This window comes from Sceloporus undulatus, chromosome 9 (genome assembly GCF_019175285.1).
Source record: "Sceloporus undulatus isolate JIND9_A2432 ecotype Alabama chromosome 9, SceUnd_v1.1, whole genome shotgun sequence".
Classification (NCBI taxonomy): Eukaryota; Metazoa; Chordata; class Lepidosauria; order Squamata; family Phrynosomatidae; genus Sceloporus; species Sceloporus undulatus.
Window position 1 is genome coordinate 22,818,426 of NC_056530.1, and position 16,423 is coordinate 22,834,848.

General features: G+C 46.4%; 1 protein-coding gene across 4 annotated transcripts in view; it reads right to left on the minus strand.

Moving 5' to 3' along the window:
- Positions 1-2,770: 2,770 nt before the first annotated feature.
- Positions 2,771-16,423, minus strand: part of PLEKHG2 (pleckstrin homology and RhoGEF domain containing G2) — a 65,383-nt gene continuing 51,730 nt past the window's right edge. For all 4 annotated transcript variants that reach the window (XM_042438869.1, XM_042438872.1, XM_042438870.1 and 1 more), the window contains exons 10-20: positions 15,645-15,827; positions 15,056-15,148; positions 14,786-14,872; positions 14,596-14,629; positions 14,401-14,502; positions 13,359-13,460; positions 11,584-11,622; positions 11,079-11,095; positions 9,631-9,918; positions 7,876-9,409; positions 2,771-5,907 (exon numbers count right to left, since the gene is read on the minus strand). In XM_042438869.1, the coding sequence (XP_042294803.1) occupies positions 3,911-5,907; positions 7,876-9,409; positions 9,631-9,918; positions 11,079-11,095; positions 11,584-11,622; positions 13,359-13,460; positions 14,401-14,502; positions 14,596-14,629; positions 14,786-14,872; positions 15,056-15,148; positions 15,645-15,827 (4,476 nt within the window). In that variant the 3' untranslated portion in view covers positions 2,771-3,910. The remainder of the gene's footprint in view (positions 5,908-7,875; positions 9,410-9,630; positions 9,919-11,078; positions 11,096-11,583; positions 11,623-13,358; positions 13,461-14,400; positions 14,503-14,595; positions 14,630-14,785; positions 14,873-15,055; positions 15,149-15,644; positions 15,828-16,423) is intronic.

Sequence of the window (16,423 nt, forward strand, 5' to 3'; positions counted from 1 at the left end):
TTCGCTCCCTGGGAGATAATGGGCCAGATGGCAATGGGAGTCTGGATGGGGCAAACACATCCAAAAGTCTATGCAGGAACAAATACAAGCATAACCTCCATCGACACAATCTCTGATGGTGATATTTCGGAAATTAGGAAAATGCCATGGCAAGTCAATGGCGGAGACCCTAAATACTGGGAGACCACCCCATTTCCCCTTAAACTGTGAAAATGTGGACAGGGAAAGGATGGTGCCCTTTTCTTCCTATGGTCCTAACTCAGGGTGGCCAGATATCTTCTTTTTCCAGGACATGTCCAACATTTCAACCTTTTGTGGAGGAGGAATTTCAATATGTCCTCCATTTGGAGCATGAATTTACATTCGTGTCAGTGTTTTTAGCTTTTGTTTTGTAATGTCTCACATTTTTATTGAATGCTCTACATTTTACAGTAACTTGTCCTCCTTTGCGGTTAGGACATTCGGTCACCTTCAACATGTTTATAGGTTTCCATCCCCCCAAAAAAGTGGTCCGCAATCTGGTTTGAAACATGACTATGAAACATTCAGTTATATTTATGTGAGTGCTTTTAGCTTTGATTTTGGAATGTCCTCCTTTTTTCTCAGATAACCTACAGTTGGTGGTGCCTTGTCCTCCTTTGTGGTTAAGACATTGGGTCACCTTGTCCTAACCGCATCCGTCCCCAAATATTTCTGCTGTCAGTGCACCAATGCTCTTGCACCTTTTTGCAAAAAGGCAGCAAATCCTGATCGCAGCTTGTTCAGCCTTAAGACCGACAAGGAGTGACTGTCATCCTTCCTTTGTGCGTTTGTTAAAGGCAAGCAAACATGACAATTACAAGTACCCTAGAGTGAAACACTCCTCTGAAGGTCTCTCTCTTCCAAAGGGCAACAGCTGAACTGTCGGCGTTCTGGGAAAGAAACAAACAGAGAGAAGCCTCTGGGATTCATGTTGTGTTTCTATTCTGTGGTATTTTGCAGACGCGAGGCCTTTGACATCTGGCTATGCTCAGTGCATACAGACACATGACGCACACACACAAACACACATTCAGTATAAGGTTCTTAAAATGATATAAGGTTCTTACAGCTGCAAACACCATTTATGTTTGGAGCTTGGGTCATTGTGGCCATAAGGCATGCAATGCAGGGTACATGAGGCTATGCGCCTTGTGTGTGTTTGTGTACGTGTGAATGAGAGTTTTTGTCCCCCGAGTAAGAACTGTGCTCCTCCCCAATTAAATTCCCCAATTGATTTTTTAAAACTGTTTTATAATGATTTAATTATATTAACTGTGTAATTTGTATTTGATAGTTATCATTTTGTTGTTGGCGGAGGGGTGGGGATTGCCTAATTGTTTATTCTGTTGGGTTATGTATTATTATATTGTGCTATGTATTTTTATTTCTTTTATTGTAACCTGCCTCTAATTATTATTATTATTATTATTTCCCCTTCAGATCCCCAATTTCTAGCATTGCAGTGACTTTAAAAGTTCCCCGGAGCATGCACAGAAGGTGCATATACACCGCAGAAACAATGCAGTTTGACACCACTTTAACTCTCCATGGAAGAACCCTTGGATCTGTAGTTTGGTGAGGCACCTGTACTCTTTGGCAGAGAAGGTGAAAGTCTTTGTAAAACTACAAATCCCAGGAATCCATAGGCTGGCGCTTCAGTGCTTTAAGTGGTGCCAAACTGCATTCTTTTGACAGTATAGATGCAGCGAGAAATAGGGTTTAGCTTTTGAAAGAAACAGGGCAGGAAAAGAGAAAATAGGAGTGTTCGAGGCGTGAACAATTTTCAATGTCTCACGCTCTGCAATGCTAGAAATTTGGAGACGGAAGGAAAATTTAATCAATGGTGGCAGAATTATTATTTGGGGAGGCAAGACCCTCATTCCCTCCCTCTTTAGCTGCAACTTTACTCCTTGATGCTTTTTGCAAAAGGAAGGTTAGTGGTAAAAGCATTAAATTGTTATTTGCTTTTCACTCCCTTCCTAACCCTTTCCGTTCCAAAATCTAGAACATTTCAGAAAATCTGAAATGCAGACACACACCACATGAACAAATGCAAATACACATGCGCACACACGTGAAAACACATCATGTTACGAATAGATTTTACGTTCACAAGGGGAAGGCAAAGAAAACCATTGACACAAAAGAAGGCAACGTTATCCGTGTTTATTTACAAGATTGGAAAAGGAATAGTACAAATAACCCCAAACGAGCCAGTACTCATTTGTGAGGAAGGCTAGGGAATCCCCGGCACTTAAATAAAAACAACAATGGCGTCACTATAAATAGACATTGTATTATTATTTCTTTTATAAAGAAAAAGGCCATCGACACTAAAATTGTTAAACAGGTGTGTTTACCTAGAAAAGGCAGCCTGTCCATGGAAGAAGAGGGAACTCCCTCGCTGCAAAAAAATGCCATTTGATCAAGCAGCTCTGCAACTTTGCAGATGAAAAAGCAAAGTCTGATAACCCCAAATTTAAAACAAATCCCCCAAATCCAAAGCTCTGATACCTGAGCTTGCAAACCCATTGAGATTCTCTCCACTAGATACCAAGGCCTCTCTCGGTCTCACACAGATACACTTTTACACATTGTGACGTCGAAGGCTTTCACGGCTGGCATCCATAGATTTTTGTGGGCTTTTGGGGCTATGTGGCCATGTTCTGGGAGTGTTTATTCCTGACGTTTCACCAGCATCTGTGGCTGGCATCTTCGGAGAAAGATCTCTGAAGATGCCAGCCACAGATGCTGGTGAAACATCAGGAATAAACTCTTCCAGAACATGGCCACATAGCCCCCCAAACCCACAAAAAACTACACATACACATTCATATAGGATGCAGTCCAGTCAGCAGTGATGCCAGTTCCTTGACCAATTTGCCCTTTGAATGAATGCCCACACCTCTGACCCCAACACTTTCCACCTTGCCATGCTCCCACATTCTCACCTTACCTTTCTTCTATTGGCAGTAAGAGTTGTGGGGGGTCAAAAAGAGAAAATGCCATTTCAAGGATTATGGATGTTGAATGCAAACAAATACAGGAATACCCTGAATCTGATAACTACAATGCAATTAGAAATCAGGTAGCCTTCTATTGGAGCAACAAGAGACTTTCATAGCAACTCATCATGACTTTATTCAAAGATTGTCTTTATCATCCATTTGAATAACTGGTTCTCAGTCTTTGGTTCCATGGACCTCAGGACTTCAACTCCCAGAATTCCTGGACATTGGGCTATGATGGCTGGGGCTTCTGGAAGTTGAGTTCCCAAACATCTGGCGAGCCAAAGGTTAGGAACCACTGGCCTAAAGCACCGCTCAAGGCATAATAGTGAGAAACAAAAATTGCAAAGATGCCTTTAAATTTTCATGGTTCTACCTTCTCAAAGGAGCAGGGACTTGTGCAAAAAATGTGTGTGCGTATGTGTGTGTGTGTGTGTGTGTGTGTGTGTGTCTGAGAGAGGAAGAGAATTGCATATTTAAAAACAAAACAAAACAGCCCAAACCCAGTGGTGTGTTTGCTTCCGTAGCCTTCCCTCCTGGGCTCAAGATGGCTCACCTGCTGCCACCAATTAACAGCGATTGACTCAAGCCAGACTTGAGAGCAAAAGATGCTGCTGCAATACGGGGGTGGAAAGCAGGCGAGCAGACCTTTCCTTAAGGCAGATTGGAAACCAGGGAATGCTCCTCATCCGCCTCCAGCCTGCAAGAAAGCCATTCTTTGTTGCCAAACTCTTAAACCCACGTCCATCATGAACTCTCCCACTCCGTCTACCTTCTCCCCAAATGCTTCCCGGGTGCAATGTTAGTAGGGCCAATCCTTTGCTCAAGAACTGGGAAATGGGACCCAACCAAAGCCTTGAGCGGTCACCGCGTCACATTTTTCACGTTTTGGAGGGCGCTTCCCAAGCGCTGCCATTGACCTTCCTGAGGCTCAGCTGCTCCGATGTGGCCAGGAGAGGATGGGTCAGACTGACCTGTGCGTTGCTAAAAGAGGCGATCCTGCCGCTCCCACCGATCTGGATGTTGACCGTCGTGGAATAGCTGACCTTCTGCTGGTTCTTCTCAGGGGCCCGTGCCACATCCACAGTGATGGGGAAGTCTGGTTTGGGGCAGCGTTCCACCTCCTCCATCTGATAGCTACGTTCTCGGTTCACATATTTGAGGCACAGGCCTGGCACGTTTGGCCACTTGATACCACCTAGTTCCTGAGACTGGCCACCAGGAGATGAACCAGAGTCATTGCGTTGAGGCCCTGGGATGCACCCCAATGGCATGTGGCCCCCATTTGAGGCCAGGCTCTCTGTCAGCCCGCTGTTGGGTAGACTGTTGCCCCGTGGTCTTGAGTGGGAAAACTGAGGTAAAGCCCTGATGGCAGGATTTGGGGCCAAGGCTACTGGGGAAGCCATATGGGCGGGCTGTTGCCCATGAGGATGGGCACACAATGGGGTGAAGGTGCAGCCACGGGGCCTGGCCGGCGGAGGGGAGCAGATCCTGGGCTTCATGGGCAAGGGGGACTGGACTCGGGAGTTGGGCTCCGAGGAGGAAGAGAAGGGAGCGTGGCGGTCAAAGGCCTGGGTGGCAGAAGAGAAAGCTCTATGGCGGGTAGGAGAGTAGAGCCCAGAACCAAAGCAAAGAGAAGCGGAGCTGCCTTGGGAAGTGTCTCTAGGGAACAAGGCCTCAGGCTTGCCCTGGACACCGTAGCCCCTGGGGGCTGCCTTGGGGAGCAAAGCTAAAGGGTTTGCCGGGACCCTTGGGGGTGTGAGAGGCCTGAAGGACGACGCTTGGAGTTCCTCCGGTTGAGGGGCGCCATTTTTCTTGGCCAAGCTCTGACTGATGCAGGAGGCGGCAATGTACCTGGAGATGGCGGCGGCACTGGAGGAGAGACACCTGCGGACTGGCGAAGTGGGGAACAGCTTTGGAAGGGGGGCCATTGGGCTTTGCTCCTGGATGGAAGTGGGGGAGTCTGAGCCAGATGTGGGGGCAGGAAGAGAGTCCTGTAAAGAGGCCCCCATCCTAGGGGGTGATGGCATGCAAGGGATGTCAGACAATGTGGCTTCTGCAATCCCCGAGGAAGTGAGCTGCAAGGGCTTTGAGTTCTCTGGGACAGGGACTGAATTCTGGGTCACCGAGCAGTGAAGTCCAGGAAGTGTTTCGGAAGGGTCTTTGCTCAAAACTGGTGCCTCTGCATCCACATGATTGCTCTCCCCCAACTCTAGGGAAGGGGAAGGAGTGGTTCTTTTCAAAAAACTTTCTGCCTGGCTGACATCACTCTGATGGGATGGAGGCCTCTCCTCTCTCTGCGGCAAGGTCCCTTCCGCCACTGTAGAACTGGGTAGCCTGGGTTTGGGTGCCTCGGTGGCGCCACAAACCATGGAAATGTCTGTGTTCCCTGGGTCCTTGAGCGTTGACTGTGATTCTAGGGAAAAGCAAGGCATGCCAGTTTCTGTAGATGCCTCTAGTTGGGTTTCAGAAGAAGACCATGCCACCTCTTCCACGTCCCTTGGCACTTTGGCTGTCTCCTCTCCATTTGTGTGGCTCTGCTGCACCTCAGTTATGGATTTGGGGGGCAGAGGAGACTCTCTCTCTTTGTGATGTACTGTTGGGATCAAGGCATCCACATTACATTCAGGGGCCATGGAACTTTCTAGTAAGTCTCTTTCTTGGGGAGCTGCTGATTCTTGGGGGATGGATGGGGGGCACAGCAAGGCCTGCCGGAGGGGACCCAAGAGATCCGGAGAAAGCAGTGGTGCCGGCCTTTCACTGCGCAATTCAAGAGCGGTGCCCCGGGTGGCGGCGAGAAGAGGTGTGTTTTCCTGGACCCTGATCACATGCTGGATGGGTTCATGGATGAGGACATGGCCATAGATTCGTGGCTCACCTGTGGCAGAGAGAGAAAAAGAGGAGACAACATTGAACGACACTCTGCTCCTCAGAGAGAAGAAGAACCACCAAGGCTGCAAGATTTAATCTGCTCAAATCAGAGGTTAACCAACTGAAGCTCAAGTTGATTAATCTATGGAGAACAATTCTAAGCAGAGAAAATGACGGCAAAAGGTCACCTGGTCTGTTCTCTGTGCCTCTAATGTTTCTGATGTGTGGCTGCAATAAGGAACAAAGGACACTGGGAAATGGCCTTTCCATGTAGCACACTTTGGTTTATTAAACTGTACATTATCTCATACATCCTCTGTTGAGGTTAGAATAATGCAGGTTGAGTCTCCCTTATCCAAAATGCTTGGGAACAGAAGTGTTTGGGATTTTGGAGTTTTACCCATGTCTGAGTGGGGAGGAGAAAACTGAATGAGTTTGTTTTTGCAAAGGATTTTTGCACAGTTGCAAGAGGGGAAGTGTGGCAGGAGAGATAAACCACCCAAGTGCAGGAGGCAGAAACCACTGAGCATCATTTTCCCTCCCCAAAACCAATGGTCTTTCCTGCTTGACTCAAAACTCGTGTGGCCGATGTTTCCAAATCTGTTGAGCCACTGAGAGAAACGATTGGGTGGGGAGGATGCTGAAATGAGTCTGGTTGTGTGCGCGCCGGGGAATGCATTTCCAGGTTTTATACATTTAAAGGAGTGTGAGGTTGTAGAAGAGGAAGGTTTAAAGGCAAGATGTCAGACTTGCTAAAGTTAGCACAAGATAGCACTGATCTGTTTCTTCAAACAAAATCATAAAAACGTGGAGGCTGGCGAAAGAAAAATAGTAATAATAATAATAATAATAATAATAATAATTTGGGAAGAAGCTTCCATGTGGCCCCTAGAAGATATGGTTTCATTTAGTTATACAAGGCTGACTTGACCTGGGCTGTTCCATGTCACATGTGCAGATCAAGTTTTGAATTAAAAAGTTGCTGAAACATGTTGAAGGGTTGTTCTTTGCTGTGGTGTGGGAACCTATCGCTAGCCTTTCTGTGTTATTGCCTCAATGGTACCAAATTTTCTGTTAAAGAAGTCACACCAAGGAACCCACCTATTTTCTTAACTGAGGTTCATTCGTAATGAAAACTCTGAAGCAAGTGCTGCCACATCCCTCTGGACGTGAAGCATCTTGTGAAAGCTCTGGCCATCCAGCAATCCTGGCTCCCTTTTGCTTCATTTCTGCAAACCCATGCCTTCCCTGTGTAGCTCCTGTATATCTTAATTACTATTTTGTTCTTGACGATAGCTGAACGGATTTAATTGCATTATATAACAAGCTGGGTTGGTGATAGGCAGAACTGGTACATAAGGCATCAGAGGGATGGCAGATCGCTTAAGATGCCACTCGGCAACTTGGATCTGTGTGCCATTTGGGCATCTGAATGCACCATCCCGTCTACAATGGCTGAGAGAATTTGGCACATACATGCTCATGGTTCGTCTCGTCTGTTTTGTTCTCCTGACATAGAAAACTGGTGCATGCCTGGCTGAACATGGACAGAAGGGGCAGAGCTTGGCCACGTTTCCTCTTTTTTGGACTGTAACTTCCAGCATCCCCAGCCAACATGCTGGGGATTCTGGGAGTTGTAGTTCAAAAAAGAGAAGAAACTTGGCCAAGCTCAGGGAGGTGGAAATGAAGGCAAATGGACAACAGGACGTCCTCGGGAGACCATAGCTCTGTATCATTCCTTATGTTGTTTCAAGCATTGCCCAGATACACAACTGAATAGTCCATTTTGACATGTGATCTTCTAACCTCTGTTTCTACTCAAACACAGAATGGAACCTGCTAACTAGCCCTGAGGAATGATGGGAGAAGAGACCACCATTACTCAGAAGCCTCCGGGAGGCAAAGGAAATGCCCAGGGTGCCCAGCTACAGAGACGTTCTACCAAGGGCATGCATAAGATTATGGGTTCACTCACAGTGGGGGACACTGGCTCCTGGCCTCCCCTCCTGCACCCCAACCAAGGTCCTATTGGGGGTCTTCCGGTGTGGGACCCGGGGCCGCATCCCCGGCCCCCTCTTTTGCACTTTCATCCTGTTGATCTTCTCACTATACATCTTTGCCAGGGCCTGGACTTTGCTGATGATCCGTTCTGAGTTCTCCAGAAGACACGGGTCACCGCCGTTGTTCTCGTAAATGTCCAGGCTGGGGAGGTACCTGGGAGACTCATCCGTGGGAATCTCCACCACCCACTTTCCCTTTGCCCCTACACTGTGGGTTGCCCCTTCTGGATCTTTGCTTGGCACTGGAGGGAGCTCTTCTAGGTCCGAATCTTCGACAATGCGTAGAGGCTCGACGTATGGCGTTTTTTCGGGGGAGGCGTAGGATCGTCTGCTCCCCGCCTCGACTCCTTTCTCCATGGTTTTCCGCTCCTTCTCCTGCCAAGCCCTCCGGATTTCTGCGCAGGATCTGAACTCGGATTCTTCTGGGTCCTCCTCCAAGCTGCACTCACTTCTGTACTCCGGACAGCTCCTTCCTCTCCCAGAATCCTTTGGGGTAGCGCTAGACGGTGTGTCACTACATAGGTTCTGCTCCTTCTCAGAGTTTGCACAGCAGGGACGGGATGATTGGACTTCGCTTTGACCAGAATGCTCATCCCTGCCTGGTGATTGACCGCCTTCAGAACAGCTCCGCCCCCCTTTGGTACGTTCTGCGTTTACTGACAATTGGCTCCTCCCCTCCTTGCAATCTTCATGGCCCGAAGCGCACTGTGTGTCACATGATTGGCTTCGGCTTCTATTAGAGTCTTCATGGGTGGCGGCAGCAGCGGCGGACTGTGGGCGGGGCTTTCTGAATTTGGCCCCACCCATTTCCCAGTCCGGTGGGTCATTCTGCCTAAGGATGCTATTGAATCGGAGGATGGACTCTCGGACCACCCCTGGCGGCACTGGAGGAGGAGCATAATCCTTCTTGCCCACTTCTGCTGCCTTCCCTACCATTGCTTCCACCCCTTCGTAGTAGTTCTTGATCTTCTCAATCAGTAGCCAGTCCTCCTTGGTCAATGTGGAGTCCCGTTTAAATCCCTCCTCCATCTTCTTGACCTTCTTCTCCTCTCGGTTCGGTCCAACCAATGAGCTACGGAGGCATGGGGCTGGCTGGTGGGATTTGTCAGTGTCCTTAGGAGACAAGGTCAACCCATCTCTTGCCATCTCTTGACCCACATTGGCATCCTCATTGATGATCTCCACTGGCTTCCCGCAGTGGGCTTCCTCCATGCCCAAATCTTCCAGAACATGGAGGGGAGAAGGTCCATCTGACCCTTCGTGACGGGGTTGGTCCTCTTCTTCCGAAGAGTCACTGTTGAAAGGGTGGCGAAGCATCAGAGGAGGGTGCTCATGGGGGGAACTTGTTGGAGAAGGCACATGGATGGCGTCTAAGGAAGGATCCTCCAGGAATTGATGTTCTGCCTTTACCTCTTCCTCTTCTCCTTTCTCCTGCCCTTCTCCATGGTCCTGAAAGAGGAGAAAAAGAATACAAAATGGCGGCGTTGGTGGGCAGCCCAAGGAATTCTGGGTAAACCTAAGCCCAAGGAATGCCAGGTAAACCTTTCTCCAACGGTGGGCCTGACTTTAGTGGGCTGGTGAGTCAGCTTTGGGGTTTAGTCTGAAAGGTGTCTCCCAAGGTGCTGAAACCAACCCCCAAGTAAGGTTAGCTCAACCCCTTCTGCAGTTACCTGTGGAGCCAGTCGGCTTGCCTCCAAGCTCCTTTCATCCAAAAAGGTTCCCTCTCTTCCAGCATCCTTGTCCAGCCCTCTCTGGCTGAGCAATTCCAGGATCTCTTCTGTGATGGACAAATTGGTTGGGATCGACTCTTCGGCAAGGGAGAACTCCATCTCCCCTTTGTCCCGGTCGGACTCTTCACCTCCCGTTTCCCCAATGCTTGAAGGTAGGGTAGAAGAGCAGCTTCCAGAGGGATGGAGGGTCTCAGTGTCTGGGAACAGCTCCCCATCGCTATCGGCATGCTGCGGGGAAGGAATCTGGCATTACTAGTGAAACAGTCTAAAGGTAGACAGCATTATCAACATATTGCACACTTGATAGGACAACAATGGATAGACATCGCATGGAGAGAAGGATGGCTTGGTGATTTTGCCACTGGAACATTGCCAGAGCTTGGAGAAGCTACTTTGGCAGACTGCAACTTCCAGAATACCTAAGTCCAAACAAAGGAACTAGACCACACTGTGATGCTGTTGGTGCTCAGCACACACACATTAAGTTACTTATGAAATTGAATAAAAGAAGAGACTAAGACACGAGCCAGTGGTTTCAAATTGCAATTGCAAATGACAAGACATGAGATGCCACTGAAAGATTGGGGTGAATTTTTCTGAAGGCCAAAGCTGTCTCTGAGGATAGTGGACCATCCTTCTCTGAAGGCCTTTACACAGAGATTGAATGGCCATCTCTCAGCAGCACTTTAGCTGTATGTTCTGCTAGGGATTGGATTAGATGGTCCTTGGGTTCCTTTCAAACTCTGACCCCATGGTTTTATGAACAACACTCAATTGGAGAGCTCTAGCCATAGGATTTTCTCATCTCCATCAAGGAATAGGAAGCACATTGTTTTGTCCCAAGAGCGATGCTATGGACTTTGGGTGTAGTAAGGTCTCTGGCTCTCGGGAACACAGCCAGAACAAAAGACTTGTCCACAAATTTCTTAAGTTTCAATAGCTTTACTGGTTATAAACACAAACATGAAACTGATTTCTTCTTTCTCAATAGTCCTTCCTAAATACCTTGCTCTCTTCTTGATGGATTCTATCTTTCTTCTTTTGAGGACTTTCTCTTTACTCTTCTGTGGACTTATCTTTTTTCCTTTGTGGACTTATCTTTTTGTCAAAGGAAAATACTCTCTCCAGGTCTGACTTGGCTGAAATCTTACTACACACTGAAACTTACTACAGTAGAGGGAGACAGCATAAGACCCTGGGATTTCCCACAATCCTTGTCTTTCTTAAAGCTGTAGAACTCTATTTTCCCTCCTAAACTAACACATAAAAAAGCTAATATAATCTTAACTAAATATATGTCTCAAGAGCATCAAAGATGCTCTGGAGGCATGACACGCATGGTCTTCCTTTCACTGGTAATAGCCAAATGTCATGCATAGGTGACTTACCTTTAATTTGGCCACCTCTGAGAACATCCCCCAGCAAAGTACAGAGGAAAGAAGGAGAAAAAAGAAAACCCAATCAATAGTGGCTTGAGACAATAGCTTAATATTTCATAATAATAATAATAATAATAATAATAATAATAATAACAATAATAATAATAATTTATATTTTCCTGCCTCTCCCAGGTGGATCGAGGCAGGATCACAACCCAGTATAAAATACAATACAATTACGATACAACAAGTCATATTAATTGAAGGTTCAAGAGTTGGGTCGTTGCTTTCATCTCTTTGGGTAAAAATAACAACGATGGAATTTACTAGGACAGAAGGCATGATAGATAAGAGCCTAGTTCCATAGTTATCTATCCATCTATCTATCTCAACGTCAGTTAACCTGGTGCCTTTCAAAGTGTTGGATTGCAACTCCCAGAACTCCGCAGCCAGCAGGTATATGTGATAAGCTAATCTGGATCTATTTTATGGACATAGAAGAAAGCGATCTTACCTGCCTGATGGAACAGGACCTGGGAATCCTTTGCTGGTTCTGCGGACAACAGAAGGACAAACACCAATTTAGATCTAGATTTGGGTGACTGGAGGATGATATATGCAGGATAACAAGATTTATATGTGGATGAGATCTTTCTTGAATTGTTATAATCTTCTATTGATACAATGGGGGGAAATGAGATACAAGTTGAATCTCCATTACCTGAAATGCTTGGGACCAGAAGTGTTTTGGATTTTGAATTCAAAGTGAAAAAGTACTAATTAATGTAGTTAATTAACATCAAGAGATGAGAGAGCAGAATCTTTCCCTTCCCAGGAGGTGAACCTTCTCCTAGTTTTTCTGTTCTTCCTTATTAATAACTTTTGCCATCTTGGTCCCACTTTGATACTGCCCCAGTTTTCTTCCACCAAAGTTTGGAGGGTATGTATAACCTGAAAAGGTTATTTCCGAACCGGTTATCAATGGATTTTCTTTTTCTAGGTCAGAATGCAGGGTTAGAGCTGTCGATTTCTCTCCTGTAACGCTCATCCCTGGAAACATGTTTATATAACTGACCAATTTGGTTCGTGCATCATTTCCAAGGGACCATTTCAAAGAAGGTTCTTGCAAGTGGCCTACATAGGAGGGAAAGGTATAGAGAGAGCAAAGGATTTCTGATTGTATGCTGCCCCTTAGAGGCATCCAACAGAACTCACACCGTCTTGCAAACATTTTAATTGAACCATGCATTTCCAGAGAGAGCGCTTGGAAATACAATTGTGTCTATTAGGAAGGGATAGTTCCCTCTGCCTGGAGTCTTTTATTTTTCTATTGTACTGAGAGCCAACAGAGTGTAATAGTGTGAGCATTGGACCGCAACTCTGGAGACCAGGGTTCGAATGAAATCTATAGAGTGACCGTGGGCACGTTTTATCAAAATATGCCTTTCCTAAAATGCTATGGCAGAGGGCAACATGTCTAAAATGTTTGGAGGAATTTTGCAGCAATGTTTCTTTTGAAAATACCCTCTTGAGCCACAAAAATAGCCCTGCTTGGGCACATGTGGCCCATGGTCAAAATTTGCCCACTCCTGCCCTAGGGCTGCTGGGAGGCATTTGGGAGTTAAAAAACCTCCAAGTACATTCATGCCTCCATATTTGCGGCTTTGATTATTCATGGATTTGATTAATTTGTTCTATCTAGGGACATCTAGGTCCTTTAGTGCAACTCTATGGTCAACTTTAACTAAAACTTGCACTGAAGGACCTAGAGATTCCTAAAGAGGACCCTCCATTAGGCCTTTGTAGCTCCTCCATCGCAGCTCTATGGTCAGTGTCTGTCAGATGTTGACCACAAAGTTGCAATGGAGGACCTAGAAATTCCTAGAGAGGTGTCCTCTCAGGTAAAAACATGGTGTTTTTGTTATTTGTGGTTTTTCCATATTCACGGGGGTCTTGTGCCGCTAACCCTAACAAACATGGACAAGTGTATAATATTTTTAGAGGTAGGAGTGACACACTAAGAGTGCCCCTAAATGTTTTCCAAGCCTAAAGGAGAGCCATCTACAGAAGTGGCAGCCACCTGGAAATAATGTTGAAACTACATTTTTGGACCACAAATTCCAGAATCCTTCATCCAGCTTGAGCCAAGGGTTGCCCACCCTTGCTGTAGACAAGCAAGAGGGCTCTCATGCTCATCGAAAAGGGAGAGGCGGGATATAAATGATGATGATGATGATGATGATGATGATGATGATGATGATGATGATTATTTCTCCTGTGGCCCCTCACCCGATTGCCTGCGTCCTCGCCAATACGACCCACTCTTCTCCAGTGCTATGACTGGGCAACTCCGGCGAGCTCTTTCCGGACTGTACATGTATTCGGGAGGCTCTGAAAGAGGAAATGACACAAGATCAGAGATAAAAATGTGACTTCAAATACCCTGCATAGAACTGATTTCCTCTTTGTCTCAGAATTGATGTCTAGAACTCAGCTGGGTTTTGTTTGGGAAGGAAAATGTCTCCGTTGGTAAGAATTGCATCTTGTTGCCCTTGTTGCTTGGCCATTGCCATAGGCCTAGCCGGAATGCACCTCCTGAAATCCTACCCAGATTAATCTACAGATCTTTCAAAAGGTTATCCGCTTCTACCATTGGGCAAAACCAAGGTATCTGGTTCATGGGCTGCATCCGCACTGCAATGTTTGACTCCACTTTAACTGCCATGGCTCAATGCTATAGAATCCTGGGAACTAGTTTTGTGAGATATTTAGCCTTCTCTGTCTGATGCTCAAACAAACTACAAATTCCAGGATTCCATACCATTCAGCTATGGCAGTTAAAGTGGTGCCAAACTGAATTATTTCGGCAGTGCGGATGCCACAGTCCCATTAAGACTCAGGTCCAATCCACACTGCAGAAATAATCCAGTTTGGCATCACTTGAACTGCTCTGGCTCAATGCTAGGGATTTCGGGGAACTTTAGTTTTGTGAGACACATAGCCTTCTCTATCAGAGTGCCACAACAAACTACAATCCCCAGGATTCCCTAACACCGAGCTGGGGCAGTAAAAGTGGTCTCAAACTGGATTATTTCTGCAGTATGGATTGAACCAACCCAGATCCATCCTATGACTTCCAAAGCTAAACGTATTGTATAATACGGCAATGGAAGCACTTGTGCATCAACCTATGACGAGCCAAATGCCTGCCTAAATAAAAAGGTCTTTGCTTGCAAAGAGAGGAACTGCCTATTCCTCATGGGACAGAGTACCATGCTATGGTGGGCATTGGGAGAACATCTGCCTCCTTTGACTGTGGTCTTTTTCTCACCCGATTGCCGCCGGTTGCGGGCAGATGCCTTGCACTCATCCAGCCGCGGAGAAGGCAGGGGCTTCTTTGGAGACTCAGTGCTGAAGGAGACCTCAGGAGAACCTGCCAGGAGGAAGAACCACAACCATCACGAACAACCTTCACCCAAGAAGCTCATCCTGGTAGAAGTTTGAGGGGCTGAGAGCCATCACTTACTTTGGAAGCTGTTCTCCAGCAGAACTTGCTTAGCCTAGAAGGAGAAGGATATGAGGAAAAGGGGATCAGATAGGATAAACTGCAGGGTAACTTTTTAATGCCTGAAAAATGTGATCGGGGCTACACTGTCGACCCATCGATTCGGATTGTCAACCGATTCATTTGTAAGTGGGAATGAGGCCCTAGTTACCTTCTGAGGAATGGACGCTGGGTGGTTCTCCACTATTAAACGCTTCAAATAATGGATCCACAGTCTTTTTTCCTCCTGGTTTCTCACCTAGAGCATTGAAGACAAGTATTTATGTGGCTTTTCACAGCAAGGTATCCCAAGTATATCTTACATGACTGTCCCCAAACAGACCACTCATTTGCAAGAATCTTACTTTTAACGGAATCCGGCGTTTGAATCATGCCATCTAACTCAGCTGGGCTCTGATCCCACCGCGACACAGAGACTTACCTGGACAACATGCTGCTGTTTGGGAATGGAGAGGTCAGAGATTTTAAAGCTCATTGGGTCCTTGGTGTTCTCCTGCAGCGCCAAGTTGCAGCACTGTGTGAAAATAAGAACAAAATGAATGGGAGACTCTCACTCCCTTGCTATCTATCTACAGGTAAACCTCAGCTAACAGAACCTCTGACATTGGAGTCCCATTTTTAGATATTTTTTTATTTACATCCATCCAGACAGTGCTTTCCCATTTTACCTTCTATCTAGCTGGAACACTTCTGGTAGCATCAGCATTCAAAGGATGGGGAAGGAGGGATATGGGAACATGGTTGAAAGAAAGGACCAGGAGTTGAAAGTGCAGTATATGGCTATAATTCAGATTTGTCAAAATTGCAAGTTGCCAAAAAGTCAAGACGTTGAAAGGCAGGGGATTCCTGCAAAATGGGTCCTGCATTTTAACAATTCCCGCTTTCTGACAGTGCCCTTCCCCTGTCGAATAAGTGGGGAGCCATTGTAAATAACCCAGAGAGCTATATCACCTTCCCTCCCAACCTGCTCCTCTCATGTTCAGTCCTCCCCCCCCCCCCCCCCAACATACAAAGATGTGGCTCTTGTAGATGAAGGCATCGCCCCGTCGCTTGGCAATCAGGATGACTTTGCTGAGGAGGAAGAAGACCCTTTCCTTTCGGGCCCTGGGCACCCGGAACTGCCCCTCTAAGATCAGCTCCCCAAACGCTCCCAGCTCTGGGCCATTCCAGCCGACCAGAAGCCCCTCGATTTCCTAGAAATGAAAGGGTTGGGTCAAGGGGGGGGGCATGGGAAATAGGGGTGGGTGGGTTAATAAATCTGAAAATATGAAAAACAGCCCAATATAAAACATGACTCTAGAATTGAGACTGATTGAAATAAAGAAGTTGGGAGAATGAGCTTCTTTCGTAGACTTCAGACTACTTCCTCAGATGCATTTAGTGGAGTGGAAACGAGAGACAGACATATATATGCCATTGGTAATGGCGCGCACACACACACACACACACACACACACACACACACACCAATATCATATATATATATATATATATAATGTCATATACACGCACACATACACACATACACTTTCTCAAATACCAATGGCATACATATGTCTGTCCTGGTTCCCACTCCGCTAAATGCATCTGAGGAAATAGACTGAAGTCTAGGAAAGCTCATGCTGCCAACTTTATTCTTTCAGTGAGTCTCAAAGGTGCTACAAGATCTCTCTACATACTGATTCTACAGACTAACATGGCTATATCTTTGAATGACTCCAGAATGTTATATACTTTACAGACAATATAGCAGTCGGAAACTTTGAGTGACTAGGGGGACACATTGCCC